Source organism: Antechinus flavipes, chromosome 4 (genome assembly GCF_016432865.1).
Source record: "Antechinus flavipes isolate AdamAnt ecotype Samford, QLD, Australia chromosome 4, AdamAnt_v2, whole genome shotgun sequence".
Lineage (NCBI taxonomy): Eukaryota > Metazoa > Chordata > Mammalia > Dasyuromorphia > Dasyuridae > Antechinus > Antechinus flavipes.
The window spans coordinates 368,661,166-368,680,116 of record NC_067401.1 but is presented as its reverse complement, the minus strand read 5'-3'; the positions used below and the strand labels follow the sequence as shown (position 1 = coordinate 368,680,116).

At 32.7% G+C, this 18,951-nt stretch overlaps 1 protein-coding gene across 4 annotated transcripts in view; it reads right to left on the bottom strand.

The window, feature by feature from the left end:
• Window positions 1-18,951, bottom strand: part of GPATCH2 (G-patch domain containing 2) — a 452,239-nt gene that overhangs the window by 50,808 nt on the left and 382,480 nt on the right. For 3 of the 4 annotated variants that reach the window (XM_051998289.1, XM_051998291.1, XM_051998290.1), the window contains 2 exons: window positions 16,103-16,142; window positions 390-460 (listed from right to left, as the gene is read on the bottom strand). In XM_051998289.1, coding sequence (XP_051854249.1) covers window positions 390-460; window positions 16,103-16,142 — 111 coding nt within the window. Of the gene's footprint in view, window positions 1-389; window positions 461-16,102; window positions 16,143-18,951 lie in introns of those variants that run through there. The other variant, XR_007953687.1, reaches the window with a different exon arrangement.

Here is an 18,951-nt window from a genome sequence, read left to right as displayed (position 1 = left end):
ATGAATACTCATATTAATCCTCTCACAAATAAAACATACATCTCAATGCCACATAAGTTTGGGAGTAAGATTAGTTCCACTTCATTGAATTTATAAATCATTTCAAAGGAAATAATTATACTGACATAATCTAAACTGCTTTTGCTTATCTATGAGATAGAAATTTTCTTATTAAAATCTGTTCTTTATTTCTATATTAAAAGCAATAAAAATACTTTTTTCTTTCTTAGTAGTAATCTTCTATATGCAGTCTAATAAATATTTCATAGCATAATTTTTTTTAAAGTCAACATAAACTTCAAATTATAATACCTCTACTTTACTCTTTGGGATATAAAATAGCAAATAGCTTACTGAAAAAATGAAAACATGATTTTAAACTTTCTCACCTGCTTGCAGTTTTCACAGAACAGTTTTTTTTGTGTCCTCGTTCTGATCGGTTATCTCTCAGGAGCTGAAGCTATACAAAATGTTAAGACACAGTTAAAAAACATATTTTGGTTATATTACTTTGCAAGTAAAATATTTTTTTCATCTACATTAGGAAGATTAATTTTATTCACGTTATGTTCTCTGTTGGCTTAAGAAAAGGCTACCTTTGCCAGAAACACTACTGTAATCCTTACAAAAATGTTGCTAAGATTTGGCAATTCAATGCATTTTTGATGGTTTGACTTACCTTACAATTTTTTAATGGACAGAATGGGGCTGGAAGTTTGAACTTCACCTAAGTACCTTTCGGAAAGTAATATCACCTTTGTAATAAATACTTTCTAATACACTTATTTCTAAGTTTAATAAGACTTTTGAAACTACTTTGAAAACAAAAATATCTACTGCTATCCCCTTAATAGCCACCAGTGCAATGTTGTGAAGAAACCTCTTTCACATAGATTAATGACAGACTAGATAGTAGGAAGTGGAAAGACTGATTAATGGTTTTTTCAAAATGCCTTACCATTCTGCCCCTCTCCAAACCACTTTGCCTCTATTTATTTTTGGTTCCATTATAATTTTAGTAGTTGCATTCATGAAGAAATTTGATTACTAACAATACCAGTTCATATGAAAATATATTACTTTTAGACAAAAACTCAGGTAAACATTTAATATAAAAATAAAAGCTAAAAAAATACATGTGCTATAATTTTTTAAGAATAATGGTACAAATAGGAATTCAAGAGCTCTGTTGTCCTACTTGAACTCTGTCTTCAACAACCTGTATAATCTTTGATGAGTCACAATCTGTTCCATAAAATTATATACTTCCAAATATAAAATTCCATGGCTATGAATCTGTAGTGTTTAAGGTATCTTTCATGTATGTGTATATGCATATGTTCTTCAGTGAAAGAACACAGAATTGGGAGTTAGAAGACCTGGGTTCTAGTAGTCACTCAGTTACTTATTAACCATACAACCATGAAGCCTAAGCTTCAACTTTTTCACCTAGAAAAGAGTAAGATCAAGTGAGATGTAAGAGTGTTTGCTATACAAAAGTACAATGTAAAACATGTAAGATGTTACTATTATAATGCTTCCAAATTGGTAAATGCAAAAACTTAGTGGAGCATTTAAAAAAATAATTGTTTGTTGTTTGTGTTAGTTTGTTGTCTGTAAGTTGAGGTATCCAATCAAAATATAACTAATTGCCTCAAATCTCAGGGAGATCATAAAAGAGAAATATCAAGAGCTAAATGAATTCCTTCAGGTAATTAGAATTAAATTTAGACAAAAACTTTCACAATAATCACTTATTCTCTATGAAAACAAACAAACAATTTGGCATAAAGGAGGATTTATATTTGAGAGTTTTATTAAGGTAATACACTCTAAGCTGTTAGTAAACTTCAATGAAGAATGCTAACCTATGAATTTACTATAAACAGATGTTTGTTTAAAAAAGGAATTATCACCTTGAACATTGGTCAAATTTCCAAGATATTCCATTTTTTATCAATTTGTTTTAGGATGAAAAAGAGATGATCAGAAAGCTGAATCTAAGTCAACCCGAAGCAGATAATATGAAGCTAAAGTTAACACTAGATACACTTATAGAGCAAAATTAGAGTACCCATTGAAACCCATTCCTTTGAAAGTGTTTCAAATAGAAACTGTACCTTCTTATATAGTGTCTGCGTGTGTGTGTGTGTGCATGTGTGTGTAAATGACCATATATGACAGGCAATTACTGGTATGTCAACAAAAAGTCTACTCCATTTCCTCCCCTTCCAATAGCAATATGTGGAATAACATTCCAATGAATAAGAATACAAAGAGGTATTTTAACACTGGCTTGTGGCCCTGAGCTAAGAATCCAAAGCAAAATATTTTGAAACAAGAATGGGATTTTTTAATTGATAGTAAAATGTGTAATTATAAAGAGTTGCAAGCTGAATATTCTTTGATATTAATACAATGTAGTTGCATTTTATAACAAGTTAACATCACTGAATGATGAGACTAGAGGACTTCTGTTACACACATATGTGCATACACATACACACACATTTCTCTGTCTACTGACTTTGATGACTTTGAAATATGACTAAATGATTGATATAGACTTTTTTTTATGTAATACAACTGTATGAAACAGCCAATAAATAATTTTATTAATGTCTAGTTACCTAATGCGGTCCCTTGAATATAGTAGTTGCTTATCTGATTGAACTAAATTAATCAGTACTTTATTTGGAATCTTTAAAATCAAACCAATGTGAAAATACAGACAGAGTCAAACAGTACTGAATTTCAGGCCTCCTATTCTAAAGGTAAAAACAAACAAACCAAAAAACAAAAAAAAATTAACAACAACAACAACAAAACAAAACAAAACAAACAAACAAAAAAAAACCCCAAACCCCCAAAACCAGTCCAAATTTCTTTAAGGAATAAAGGGAGTAAGAAACTAGGGATGGATGGACATGATATCCTGATATTCTCAATATCTAATTATAAAAGGGCATGAGACCATAAAAATACAATTAAGAAAAGAATCAAGCCATGATCACTGATTTAGAAGGCAGTTCCAGTTAAGTTTGAAGAACTTTAGAAATTTTCTAATGATTTAAGCTATCTTTTATTCCTAAATGGTTCTCTTCTTCAATTTACTCTTGTATTGTTAGTATTGTAAAGTAATTTTAGATTAACGACTCATAAATGACTACAAAAACATTTTTTAAACTGGCGAAGAATTTCACTGAAAACTATCTTGATAATTAGTACAAAACCTAGGATAACTTAAATATGCGAGGAAGATAGATAACATGATTAAATAGAGTGGCTTACATTACATTTGTATAGTACTTTTAAGTTTTCCAACTGCTTTCCCACACATTATCTCATCTGATCCTCACAACATCTCTGTAACATAAACAGAACAGATAGCATTATTCCCATTTTATAGTTGAGGAAATTGAGGCTCAGAGTAATTAAGTGATTTGGCCATTGCTATACAGCTAACAGTGGCAGATCAGTATATGAGAGCCTTGGGGCCCTGACTTTTAGATCAATGACCTTTTGAACCCTAAGAACTGTAGAGCCTTTCCAAATGACTTGTAGCTGAAACCTTCTATTATATATTATTTTACCTAGTAGAAGGTGAGCTCCTTGATATGTATCCCTAGTGTACCGCATATAGTAAAAACATGATCTATCTTTCCTTTCTTTCTTTCTTTCCTCTCTCCTTCCCTCCTTTGTTCCTTCCAAAACTGACTTGGTCAGTTCAATTAAAATAAGTGGTGAATTTAATTTAACTTAATTAAAAAAGGAAAAATGTTCCACAGGATTTATCAAATTTATCAAAATATCAAAGCATTTCTGTACATCTAAACAGTCTAGTAATTAAACTATGATGCAAAAGATCATAACCAAACCCTCTATTGCACACAGAATCTAGAGGCCCTTATTAATCTGGTCCCTAAATCTCTAATTTATTACTATTTAATCAAATCCATTGATGTACCCCTTCCCATAATTTCCACAAGATTGTCTATAAAATGATCTTTCTTCAATTCGTAATCTCTCTATCAACCAGTTCCTTTTGTTGCTTATAATCTTGTCGAGTTCTTTCCAGTGCTGCTCAAATCTTAACTAGGTCATACCATTTCTTCAAAATATCATTATACATATATATATATACAGAGAGAGAGAGAGAGAGAGAGAGAGAGAGAGAGAGAGAGAGAGAGAGAGAAAGAGAGAGAGAGAGAGTGTTAGTATATTTTTGCCAAATTCCTAGAAAATACTTTTTACACTCTTTATTTAAACCTTCTCTTCTCTTTATTTAAACCTTCTCTCATTCACTTTGTAACTCTTTTCAGTCTCTGGCTTATGATCTCACTACCCATTCTCTCTAACATTTCTAATGATCTCTTAATCTTTTAGACTTTTCTCAATTCTTATCCTTAATATCTGAAGCACTGTACCCCATTGTTCATCCTGTTCTTATAGATTCTCTTTTTTAAATGAATTTTGAAACATTGTCTTTTCTTGGTTTTTCATCTTTCTCTTTCTTTTTAGTCTTTTTCTTGTTCATCATACATATTATGTTGTTTAACAATGAATGTACCCTAGTGCTCTGTGTTAGATTCTTTTCTCTTTATCTTCCTCTATTCTGAATTTTCCTATTGCCCTCTAATTCACAATCATCCTTCCAATAACCAAGGTATACAGCTTTGATGCCATTAACTTCTTACTATCACATCTGCCTTCTATCTCCCATAAATTTAATAAGTCTTGTTGGTAACTCCACAACATCTCTTATATCAGTCACTTTTTCTTTATTCACAGAACTACTAGTTTAAGGCTTTCACTAACTTGGACTGTTATAATAGGCTTCTATTCTGTCTCCCTCATCAAATCTTTACCTTATCTAATTCATGTCCACTTAGATTCTAAATAGATTTTCATAAAGAACAGGTGTGCCTATGTAACTCACCTAAGTCAATAAAATCCAATGGTTCCCTTTTGTATTTAAGATACAAAAAAAATTCTTTTATTTGTCATTTAAAGACCTTCACAAGTTTGCTATGGCCAATCTTTCCTAAATTCTTCTTTATGATTCCCCTTCATCCACACTATGGTACAGCCAGACCTGTATTTTTGCTGGTCACTTTTATACAAGGATATTTTATTTTCTTTCTGTTGTCTTTGTATCAGCTCTACTCATGTCCAGAATGTGCATCAGCGATAATTTCTACAAGAAGTCTTTTCTAGTTCTGCTGCCTCCTAAAGGCTTTTATCCCCAAATTAACATATATTTAAATAAGCATTTTATATATTTATTTATTATAATGTTGTTTTCCTTGGGAGAAAATAAGTTCTACAAAGTTGTTTTTATTTTCTTACAAGTACATAGTAAGTGCTTAATAAATGCTTAAAGTTTCACTGACTGATCAGTGTCCTTCCTAAAATGTGGCACCCAGAACTGAATATGGTATTCTTCATGTAGTCCAATTAGGGCAGAGTAAGAAAGAATTACCATGCTTTTACCCCAGGGCATTACTCCTGATTTCTTTTAATATAGTCACATATTACATGTTTGACAAACATTTAATAAAGCCAAATATTATATTATTTCTTTTTCTTTTGGGGGGGGAGAGGAGGAGTATCATGCCACATATTGATTCAAATTGAACTTCTAGGCTCTTTAAAATCCCAAATCTTTTTTGGATGAACTGTTTTAGAACCAAACCTCTCAATTTTATACATAGGATGTTATGTTACTAATTTCTTGGGACATAAGCAGGGCTTTACATTTATCCCTGTTGTATTAGGCTTCTATTGCTGAAATATTTTTAGATCCTGACTCTTTTATCTAACTTGTTAGTTACCTCTTCATAGTAGTAGTTTGTATTTATATAAAGCTTCAAGTTTTGCAAAGCACTTTATATATGTGTCACTTATAAACATGTTAAGGTCTGCCTTTATTTAAGATCATTTCTAGCAACTCCATGAAGAAAGCAGTATCTGAACTGAGTATGAAGACAGATTTTTCACTAGGTGCAGAGAGGATAGCATAACAGGTATAGTGTCTGTGAATAAAGAGATCTTTCTGGTATGTTTGGAGAATAGTAAGTTCAGTTTGGCTAAAATGTAGCACACATGAGAGGGATTAGTAATAGTGATGATGATAAGAACTAGTATTTATATTGTACTTTAAGGCTTGTAAAGTATTTTACATGTTTTATCTCATTTGGTCTTCACAAAAACCCTGTGAAGTAAATGCTTATTATTATCCTCATTTTACATATGAGAGAACTGAAGTTGTGAGGGTTAGTCCTGCTCAGGGCCACCCACAACTAGGAAATATCTAAAGGAAGATATGAACTAAAGACTTCTTGATTCAAAGACTAGTAGTCAGTCTACTATACCATCTATCTGTCTAGATATGTAAGTCCTCTTATCTTTCTTTCATATTATCTACAGTATTTAGCATGGTATTGGGAACATTTTGCTGAATTCTTTTCACTGTTAAGTTATTCCCACAACTTAATTGTGACAACTCAGAAAAAATCCAATTATTAAATGAATGAATCAGAATTTGGATCTGTTGTTGATAATAAATAGAAATGTTTTGTATTTGTGTGTATGATTCTATTCACAACAAAGACCTAGATTCATTAAACAGTTTTATGTGTTAACTTGTTAACTCAGTAATAAACTACTTCATTCAAGAAAGATCAGGCATCAACTATGTGCCCAGCACTATTGAAGATAATGCAAAGTTAATATAAGGCACAATCCTTACCCTCATAAACCCTCATAAAGAGATAAACAAACACAATCACAATATACGATATAATGTGATAAAGGCATTTAGAAGTTCTAGATCTCTATTCCTATGACCCAAAGTATAAATAACATACATAGAGAGTAAAGGCAGGAAGACATATAGGTTGGCTATCAGAAAATTCTAGACAGGTAACACCCTATCTTAGGGTGATAGCAATGAGAGTATAAAGACAGCAAATTATTGTAAATCAAAATGATATAACATTTTAATATTTGTAATGCACTTTCCTCTAAGAAATATGTAGGGTAAGCATTGTTTCCCACAATTAACCTCAAGATTACGAACAGAGGAGAAAACAATAAATGGTAGTCTCATAGACAGAAAGAATGAAGGCAGAGGGAGAGACAGATTACTAAATTTAGTTTTGGACATGGGAGATGTGTTTAAAGAATTCAGAAGAGAAGTCAGATGGAAAAATCAGATTTGTGAGTCATTAGATGAAGGATGAAAAATGAAATCCTAAAAGTGGATGAGATTTTATAGGATATAGTGAAGAAAAGTTTAGGATCAGGCTCAGAAAGACAGAAAAACAGTTTGAGCGGCATAAAAAAGGTGTAGGTATTTTGGAAAGGCTTTTACTAGAGAAGGAATCAGATATAGGAAAAATTGGAGAAATCTCAGTAAAATGGAGGAAAATTTTAAGTAGATCAAACTTTAGGTGTAGATTCTACTGCTGACTTTTATGGAAGATAAGATAGGAATTAGGAACTCAAATGGATGAACTGGTGTTGGGAAAGGAAAAAATTGATAGGAAGTGGGAAAATAAGTTTTAAAAAGACAACAGAAAAATTGTAGAACAAAGCAAAGCAATAAAGTAGATTGGGGGGTCATGCAAGTTGCTGACACATATGGTGAAAGGGGAAAAACATAGGGTATGTCTATGTTGTTCCTGAGCTAAGGAAAGGAAATGATAGCTAATAACAACTAGCAATTATATAGCATTTTAAGTTTTGAAAAGGACTTTACATAAGCCATTTCATTTGATCTGCACAGCAATCCTAAGAGATAAGGAGTTCTTATTATTCTAGATTTGCAGTTGAGGAAAAGGAAGGACAGAATTTAAATGACTTGTTCAGGGTCCCTCAACCAGTAAATGTACGTGAGATGTAAACTCAGGTCTTTCTGAAATCAAGTCCAACACTCTATTCACTGCACCGTCAGACTTTGGTATAAACTAAATAATTAAGTGATAGAAATTGGCTATAAACATTGTTTCAACTGGGGGGAGGGAATGGCTGAAATGTCAATTGCATTGTAAAGTAGAAGAATTCAGTAATGATGAATTTGGCATGTAATTTTTACAACTTCTACCACAGCAGTGTGATGTTTTACTCTTCAAAGTATAGGTTTATCTCCCTTCTGGAGGGGAAGATGAAAGGACCCAAAGAATACTCTATCTACACTTTATATGGTTAGAGACAATGAAGTCTTCTTAACGTAACTGGAATAAACAATTCAAGTGAGAGTAATAGAAGTGTTATATACAAGTGTAAGGGAAGAAAAAGGACAATTATAGACCTAAAAGTAACAAAAAAGAAATGGAAGAATATCATGGTAAAATTTTGTTCTGAATCTTACTCTAAACAGAGGAATTAGTTGTTAAATTGGAAGAGGAAAATAAACTCTCTCCCTTCTCGAGTTTGTAATAGAGGAGGAAAGGAAATATGGATATAAGTCATTCTCTTCCTTTTAAAAGATTTCTCTTCGGATAACTTCCATGGATCTATTATGCCATTCTCTTGAGGACAGAGAAAGACTTTAGATTTTGAGAGAGAAGATTTAAAAGAATTCAGCGGAAGACAAAGTATAACATAGACTATGATGGTTGATGTTCAGAAATTAAAATTCTAATTAATTCCATTAATGAAGAAAGAATAAATGAGACTTTTAGTATAAAGAGATGAATATGGTTTTTGGGGAACTCACCATGCAAATTAATTTAAAAAAAATAATATATAGATACTCTGTACCAAGATAAGATCAAAATCATTCATGATTTAGATATAAAGGGTGTTACTACAAGCAAATTAGGAGAACAATATATAGTTTAATCTCTCAGATCTGGGGAGAAGAGAGGAATTTATGGCCAAAGAAGAGCTAGAGAACATTAAGAAATGCAAAATTGATAATTTTTATTAAATTAAAAAGGATTTGTACAAACAAAACTAATACAGCTAAGATTAGAAGAGAAGCCAAAAAGATGGGAAAATGTTTTGCTTCCAGTGTTTCTGATAAAGACCTCATTTCTAAAATATATAGAGAACTGAGTCAAATTTATAAGAATACAAGCCACTTCCCAATTGAAAAATGCTCTAAATCACTATTAGAGAAATACAAATTAAGATAACCCTGAGGTACCACTTCACAGCTCTCAGATTAACTAAAATGATAGGAAAAGATAAACATAAATATTGGAGGGGATACGAGAAAATTGGGTCACTAACACATTGTTAGTAGAACTGTGAACTGATCCAACCATTCTGGAGAGCGATTTGGAACTATTCCCAAATGGATATAAAACTGTGCATCCCCTTTTATCTAGCAGTGTCTCTAATAGGTCTGTGTAATGAGCCAGAATTCTGGAGAAATTCTTACAACAAGGTATTAACTCAGAGGAATTGATAAGACAATGGTTATCTAGTTTAACATGGTGATTAATAGTTCTCTAGTTCGTACTTAGTACTTAATATAGTTCTACAGGACTGACATCTATTCTACATCCTACAGTGATGTAATTATAATAGAGTATATAAGCTGGGACAAACCAGAGACATTCATTCCATCTCCCACATTTGTGGTGTCTGGCCTGTTCGCCTGCATTTCTCCACTGAGACCAAGGCCCATCTGAAGGCCACTGAGAAAGGTAGGCCCAGCAAGGAGACAGAACTGAAGGAGACAATAAAAAAAAATTTATCCCTGCTATTCTCGTGGTGATTACACTGCTGAAATGAAGGCTGGCCCCAAGACCTCCAGAAAACCAACCAGAACAATACAGGTCTGTATCTCAAGAGATCATAAAAAGGGGAAAAGATCCCAAATATGCAAAAATGTTTGTTGTAGTCCTTTTTATAATCACAAGGAAATGGAAATTGCATGGATACCCACCAGTTGGGGAATGGCTGAAGAAGTTATGGTCTATGAATATAATGGAATATTACTGTTCTATAAGAAAGGATGATTTCAGAAAAGCCTAGAAAGACTTACATGAACTGATGCTAAGCAAAGTGAGTAGAAGCAAGAAAACATTGTACACAGCAACAAGATTATGTGATGATTAACTGTAATGGACTTGGTTCTTTTCAACAATGAGGTGATTCAAGACAATTTTAATAGACTTGTGATACCAAGAGTAATCTGCATGCAGAGATTGAATGTGGATCAAAGCATAGTTATCTTCACCTTTTGTTGTTTGTTTGCTTGTTATTTTTTCCTCTCAAGTTTTTTTTTTTTTTTTCCTTTTGATCTGATCTTTCTTGTACATTATGGCAAATATGGAAATAGGTTTAAAAGAATTGTACATGCTTAACCTATACTGGATGGCTTGCTATCTAGGTTGGGGGTAGGGAGGGTAGAAAAATCTGGAAAACAAGATTTTGCAAAGGTAAATATTGAAAACTATCTTTACATGTATATGGAAAAATAAAAAACCAATTATAAAAATTTAAAGATGTTTGAAACAAAGATAAGACACAGAAAATAAATATGAATAAGGCATAGTTTGATAATAGACAGAGAAGGCAGGATTTCATTATTTTATTTAGATTTTCTTTTCTTTTACAAAAATGATCTTTCTACTGGAAATAACAGAAAAAGTATAACAAGGCATTAGTTGGTAAAAAAGATAAATAAAAAGATAGTAAAAAGGGGTCTAACTCTCTTTGGTAGTAGTAGCATCTGTTTTACATAAACTGGACTAGTTTCTTTTTAAGGAGATAATGCAGCCACTTTCAGAACTGATTGGTCTAAGAGGTTAGGGCTTGAACAATTGGTATGACTTCTTGGTTGCCTGAGCAACCAGGAATAAAATGTCCAACATATGAAAAGTTACTTCTCCTTAAGCTTAATGGAATTTCTGCTGCCTTCAATTTCAACATAGCTCTCTTACTCTATCATTACAAATCCCGAGTCTGAAGGAAGATTCATCTGCCTAAAACAATGTTGTATTTTTATTAATCCTTTTTTCTAGGGTTTAGTAAACTTTGTTAGATATTTTATGGTTTGGTATTATATTCCAATTCCAGGCTCAAACCCCTGTATTGTTCTGATGAACAGCAATTGCCTAAACCAGATAAATTACTGTTGTGCCTCAGTTCTCTTTTATTGTTCTGACTCAGTTTCCCTAATTGTCCTGCCTTGGTTTCCCTGAATTGTTCTGCCTCAGTTCCTAATTGTTCTGCAATACCACCTCTCCCTCCTAATCATGATGATCCAGATAAAGAGAAAGATCTTCTATCTTAGACATCATCAGAATGGTGGGTGCCTCTCCCCATTCTTTAATCCCAATTATCAGATATTCCCCCATGCTTCCCCTCACCCTGTCAGAACTGGATTGTTAGTCCTGTGTTCCGGCTCTCAGCACCCTGACTCTACCCTTTCCTTGGTCTACCCCTTGTATCTGAGCCACATGTATATATATATCATTGAGAACTCAGATTGTTTGCTGGATTCTTGGAGACGATAGTCTCATTCAGTCCTGGGACCAAACCATGGATCCATTTGGTCCCAGGAAATCTCTCCTTTTCAAATAAAATATTAAATATTCTCTAATCTCTATCTTGCCTCAGTTTCTCTGGTATTACACTACTTACATATATACATACACACACATACACATGCACATATGTGTGTATCTTTAAGTTCCAAAAGAACTGGCAGATTAGACTGCTGTGGAACACTAAGGAATATCATGGATGAGGTAATTATTCTTAAAGACTAGAAAATTAGAGAGCCAATATGAGATTGTATAAGATTAAATATTGTCCCAGTGTTCCTAAGAAAGGAGAGAAAAAAAAAAAAAGCCTGAAAACTATAGATTAGTGAGTTTGATTTTAATTTAAGGGAAAACTCTAGAATGAAAGAGATGAGTAGTTGTCATGGTTTCATCCAGATTAGAGTGTTGCCATAATTTCCTTCTCTCTCCCTCCTTTGCTTCCTTTCTCCTTCCCTCTTTTCTTCCTTCCTTTTTTCCTTTTTCCCTCCCTTCTTTACTTCTTTCTCCTTCTTCCTTCCTTCTTCCTTTCCTTTCTTTCTTCCTTGTTTCCTTCCTTCCTCCCCTCCTTTCATTCTTCCTAGTTTTCTTCCCTCCTCACTTCCTTTCTTAAATTTTAATGATAAATTTGATAAAATATCTCATATCTTTCTTGTAGAGAAGATGGAAAGATAGGAACCAGTAATAGTCAGATGGATTCATAACAGGTTGAATGACTAAACTTAGAATAGTCATTAATTATTCAATGTCAACCCAGTAGAAGTGGATGATCCCAGGGAATCTGTGCTTGGTCCTGTGCTATTTAACATACTTATCAATTATTTTGGATAAAGCCAAAGATGATGTGCTCATCAAATCTGCACATGACACAAAGCTGTGAGGGTTACTAATAAGAGATGGATGACAGTTAAGATCTAAAAATATCTTGACAGATTAGAAAAAGGAGGGAATTTAATAAGATGAACTATGATAGAGATAAATGCAAAGTCCTGCATTTGGGTAAAAAAATCAACTTTAAAAGTATAGGCTTTGGGGTTAGATAGCAGTTTATCTTTAAAAGATATTTTGAGTTTTAGTGGACTCCACACTCGATGACTACTCAGTAGTGTGACGTAGCAATCAAAACAGTTAAAAAGGTTATATAAACAGAGGCTTAGCTTCTGGGTACAAGTTAAGTTAGAGAATTATTAAAACCTGATTAGACCATATCTAGAACAATGTGTTCACTTCTAAGCATCATAGTTTTATCATAGTTTTTAAATCATAGTTTAGAAAAAACAAAACCAAAAAACAATTATGAGTTGGAGAGTTTCTAAAAAAGGGCAATTAACATAGTTATCCTATGTTAGGTTTAAAGAAGCAGGGATGTTTACCTAGAAAAGAAGGCTCAGGGGAGACATGATAGATCTATTCAAGTACTTGAAGGACTATTATACGTAGAAGAGAGAACAGGCTTGTTTGTTTTGTTGTTGTTGTTTATTTTTTATTTTTTGTCACCATAGGACAGAATCTGGAGTAACAAACAGAATTTGCAAAGAGGCAAATTTAGGTCTAATGTTAGAGAAAACTTAAAAATTAGAGCTTTCCAAAGAATAAAAATGCTGTCTCAAAAAGTGGTGGATTCCCTGTTTTTAAGTCTTTACATAGATTCTAGATGTCTATTTATGATAGATATCACAGTGAAAATTCACTTGCATGTGGAAGTAGATTGGCTATAGATAGACTGAAAAGCTATTGAAATCTCTTCTACCTTTACATTTCTGTTACTATGAAAAGGACAAAGAATAGAACTGTGGGGAAATACCATCTTTTAAGAGTTCAGAAATAATAATAAGAAACATTAGTGTTTTAAAGTCTGTAAAGCCTTATTATAAACTTGTGAGAGTGATACTACAGGTATTTTCTCCACTTTACATATGAAAAAACAGAAACTTAAATGATTTATTCAAAGTCCCAGAGCTAATAAGCATCAGATACAAAATTAAAACAAAGATATTAGAGGTCTGCCTCAAAGCCCAGCACCCTCTCCAGTATGTCATCATTCCTTTTAAGGAAGATGAAAAGTCTATGAATCAGAGAGTAGAAGCAATTAAATGTTTAAAAGGGGAACCAGAAGAGTGTGATGCTTAATGAGGCCAAGTAGGAGAGAGTGGTCAATAATGAAATAATCTAGAAAGGTTTAGTGATTAGACAACCGATGGTATTTGTCAGAACAATACAGTACTATGAACAATAAAGAAGAAACAAAAATATTGACATGGACTCAATAGATATAAACTATTTTCTGAAGAAGCTTAGCAGTGAGGATGGAAGGAGAAATGAGCTAGATGAGAACTGGGAGGATGAACATGTTTAAACATAGAAGAAGCCAGATTATAAGGAGATATTGAGGATATATGAGAAAGGTATGTAAACTACTGGAGAATCTTGGGGTAATCAAGAGAAATGGTGTCAAACTCAAAGAGAAACAGATTGCTATAGGCCACATATTGACTTAGGGCATAATGACAGGACAGAGCAGGTAAGTGCCCTAAGTGGTTAGATTATCTGGCCTGGAGTCAGTTTAAATCCTCCTCAGACACTTATTAGCTTTGTGACCCCAGACTAGTCACCTATCCTTGTTGCCTTGTCTTTCTTATCTGTAAAATAAACTGAAGAAGTAAATGGCAAATGATTTCAATATCTTTGTCAAGAAAACCCCAAATGGGATCAAATAGAACCAGACATGACTAAAAATGATTAAACAACACTGTATTTTATTAAACATTTCCAATTACATTTTGATGTAGCATGGCTCCTCTTGGGATTCAAGTTTGACTCCTCTGGTCAAGAGAATATAGGAACAATAGTGGAGATAAAGGAATTATCCTTACCAAAAAGGAGGGATATGTCTTTTACCAAAAGCAATAGACATTGCTTGGTAACATTTTGAAGAATGGAAAGTTGGGAACTGAGGGAATTCATATTAGATGTTCTCAAACTTCTCAGAGAAGAAAGGAGTAAGCCATCTGCTATAAATATATGTGTGATTGGGGGTTTGATGAGAGAGGAGAAAGTTTGAAATAAATGATAAGAAGAATGAATCAAAAAGGACAGAGCAGGAATGTCAAGCAGTATACAAAGACCAAACTAAGATCAAAAACTGAGGTTATAAATATGTCAATAATGAAATTTTTTTGCTTTTTGTTTTTTTTTTTTTCTGTTGATTTTTGGCAATACAGAAGCAGAGTGTAAGAAACTTAATAATAGGAGTACTATAGGAATGAAAATTAGTAGTAGGATGAGAATGTTCAAAATTCAAAACAAATCAGGATTCTAGAGCAATGATCCATTAAAATGGAAAACCATAAGGTCACCAACAGGTAAGGTCTAACATGAAAAAATGTTTATCATTTAAAATAAGAATGTAAATAAAATACTGATTTATGATTTTTACTATTTTTCCCAGTTAAAATACACACACATATCTATCTATCTATCTATATAAAATATTTTCCTTCACAAGGAAGACTGCCTGGAGATATCAAGGTATATTTTATCCCAAAACACATGGATTTATAAGGTACTTTTAGTATTACTCTAAATGATTTCCAAAGGATATAAAATCAGTTTTTGAAAACCATGCATTTTTGAAGAAAATATAAACTAACTTGATCTCCATTGGGCAGAAGAACATATGAGTTTGAAGTGTTGATGAGACATCAAAGAATGGAAGTTAAAAGATCTAAGTCCTATGATTTTATAAACTTTAAACAACTATTACAGAATACTTTCCAGCATTCCCACCTCTCCCTTTAAAAAAAAAAGATGTTTCCTCAATAAGCAGATCTTAAAACAAACTAAAAACTTAGTATCTTTTGATGGTGAAGGAAACAATTCAAAAAGTGAATAAAGGTAAGTTAGATCTTCCTCTGGGGTTTAACATCTACTAAGCACAGTATTTTGGTGAAACACAATGCAAAGTCAAAAATATATTTACTTTAAAACATTATTAAGTTTGTCCCTAAGTTCTTCTAATTAAGCCTGCTTCTAATTAAGAACCTGTATATTCAAGGGACAAAGAAGGTAGGTAACTTACTTTTTATATGTAACAATTAAAATTAAATAACAAGTTCCAGGTCTTTTTTTTTTTTTTTTTTTTTTTTTTAACCAAAGAAACCCTCTAGGAATGTACTATATCTTTAATTAAGCAAAGTGTTTCTATATCCCATTCAAGTTCAAATTATTTGCTACCTTATTTCATTGTTCTTAAAAATCAAGCATTATTCTTTAGAAGACTTACTTCTGATACTTTGCTTTTTGAAACAAATGCTAAAACTTGAGATCCAAAGAATTACCACTGAGGTCAAATTAGTTACTAGAGTAAACTACAGTAAATCAGAACTCTGATTTTTACCAAGGATCATTCTATTAAGTGAATTAAGGAAAAGAGAATTTTCCTTTGCCAGTGAAGTTGATCTCTTCTATTTGAATCTATTTCTATTTGAAACCACCAGAGGGAAGGTTTATTTTTTATTCTCATAAAGCTAATCAAACAAGAAAGGCTTAAATATTGAAATAGATGGTATGAACTCTTTCTTGATCAGATTGAGTCTTACCTGGCCATGCTCTGTCCTGGCCCCAGGGCTAAACCAATGACTGCAGGAGAAAGAAAAGAAGGAGTTAGGTATGAACTTGACTAAAGCACATGCTGTCAGCTGTCACATCACCCACCTCTCTTTGCTTTTGGGTATTTTATTGTCTGTCAGGAAAATGCACCCTTAAGCAATATTTTATTTTAATGGATATTTTATGTAACTAGAAGCTATTATTTCTTTAAGAAATATAAAAATGTCTATAACCAAGCAATATTCAAATTGCTAAAGCAAACTGAATGAGAGGATTACATTTCCACTTAATTACATTAACAAAAATTATTGAGTCTGTTTAAATTTCATTATTTTATGAATCAGTTCTGAAAAGAAACACACAAATTTTCCTATTCATCACAACTTAATTATAACACCATACTACAAATTATAACATTTAAACTGCTATATTAAAAAACAAACACCTACTATTATGTCCAAGAACACTGCACATAATATATCCAATTAGAGAACATATTATTTATTCATGGGAAAGCTTTGTTCAAATCTATTTTCATGTTCAAAACAGCCAATGAGAATTTCAAAAATGAGACGTGAACAGTATAGGAGTTCATGTCTCCAAAAGAATGGTTTTAATGCTGATTCTTATAAATTATTCAAGAAAAATTTAACATTTCTAGATTCTGACCAAGATTGAGTATATGGGGATTGCATCACTTCATAGTCATAAGGAGAACATGATAACCGTCTCCGAGTATATAAAAAGCTATCAGGAAGAAAGAGCCATTAGATTAGCTTTGATTGGTTCCAGAAGGCAGAATTAGGATCAATGGACATAAACTAAAGAGAGAGAGATTTAGATATATTGATAAAAAGGTTTAATACAAAATTGGGAAGTGCTCCTTTTGAAAGTGAAGGTCTGCTTCAAATGGAGATCTTTAAGCATTTGGTTGACCATTCCTCCAGTATGACGAAGAAGGGATTTTTTTTTTTCAGGTATATGTTCAGGGAGATCTGTTAAGTTCCTCTTGGTTCGGTAGGTTAGGACTATATTCCTTGAATATGGCCAGTGGATTTGTAGGATCATAGATACAGAATTAGAAGAACTTCTAGTCTAATTCTTACATTTTAGAGGTGAGGAAAGTAAATCTCAGACTAAACTACTTTCAAAATCACACAGGTAACAGATGGGGTTTGAATTCAGGTAACTTGGCTCCAAACCCAATGTTTCCTGGAGTGTTGTTTTTTGTTTGTTTGATTGTTTTTTAAGAGGTAATCAGATTAAGTGACTAATTCATGAGTTAAAATTTGCCTTGAAGTAAAAGAAAGGACTAATCACAGGGTGTAGTCATGAAGGTATAGTCATTAGATAAACTGTTCTAAGTGGGTTATTTTGTCTAGCATAGATAGAATGGCTTAGGGATCTGAATTTAGTAACTGGACAAACCAGAAAGGAAAGCTTCTAGGAAGGTTCTCTCTATCCAAAGAACACTAAAAAGCTCTATAAGAATCCTTGTTGATCATTGAACTCTGGCCCTGAGGCAACTCTGGCCTTAAAAGGACTGGCATTAGTTTTGGAAAGTTCAGTTCAGTTTTCCTAAAGACCTATTAACATAGCTAGAAACCTCTAAAATAAATATCTGAGAGGCAGCTATATCTCCTGGTAAGATTGGAAATTTATAAGAGCTACCATCTGGGTATGCAAAGGAAAGTCCTAGATGTGAATCTTCTAAATTGGTTAGCAATTAGTACTACTTCTCAATATCCCAGCTCCTATACAGCAGAGGTGCTTCTGAACTAAATTAAAATGTAACTGGGAGATATTTAACAAAATAAAAATACAATAAAACAGAGATAACATTGTGCTTTAAAATTAAGTCAATATGTGGCCTGCAGAGATATTTATGTATGGATTTATGGTCCCTATTTTTTTTGAATTTGACATTGTTGTTCAACAAGAGAGGGAAAAAAGGTATTAGTCATTGGCATCATGATTTTATTGATTTCTAGCCTAAACATCTGTTCTTCCAGAGTAAATATTTGAGATTTATACAAAACTGAAAAGGATTTTTTTTTCCTAATCATGAGTAGAAAATTAACTTTTAGGAATTAGCTTATTTACTAAAACAGATCTCTATAAGAAAACTGACTCTAATTCCCTTTGGATAATATTTGCTATGAATTAAAATAATTTAAATCTAAGCCAAAGAACAAGAAACTACACTTAAGATTCTTAATTCGAGTCTCCCATAGTGTATGTGTATATATATATATATATATATATATATATATATATATATACATACACACACACACACACACACACACACACACACACACACATACACACACACATATATTCCCTTCTCTCCTGACACTGTCACCACTCTGGTCCAGCTCTTATCACTTCTTGCCTTCTTCATTGCAATTGTCTGTTGGTGGTAAGTCAGGTAAGCCTGACTCAAATCTCATCCCACTCCAATCCTTCCTTCATTGAGCCACTAAAGTAATTTTTCTAAAATACAGGTCTCCCTATGTCACCCCTTACTCAATACATCAATAAATCCCAATGATTTCCTAGTACCTTCAGTAGGAAGTATTTGGCATTCAAAACTCTTCCTAACCTAGCCCCCCCTACCTTTCCAGTGTTGTTACACCTTATTCCTTTATACCTTACTCCCTCACACATCTTTTCAATCTAGTGACACTGGTTCCCTGGCTATTCTATGGACAAAACAAGTCATTCTTTTTTTATATCCTTCATGCCTGGAGTAGTCTCCCTCCTCAACTCTGCTTATGGATTTCTTGGTTTCTTTTAAGTCCTAAATTAAAATTTCACCTTCTAAAAGAAGGCTTCT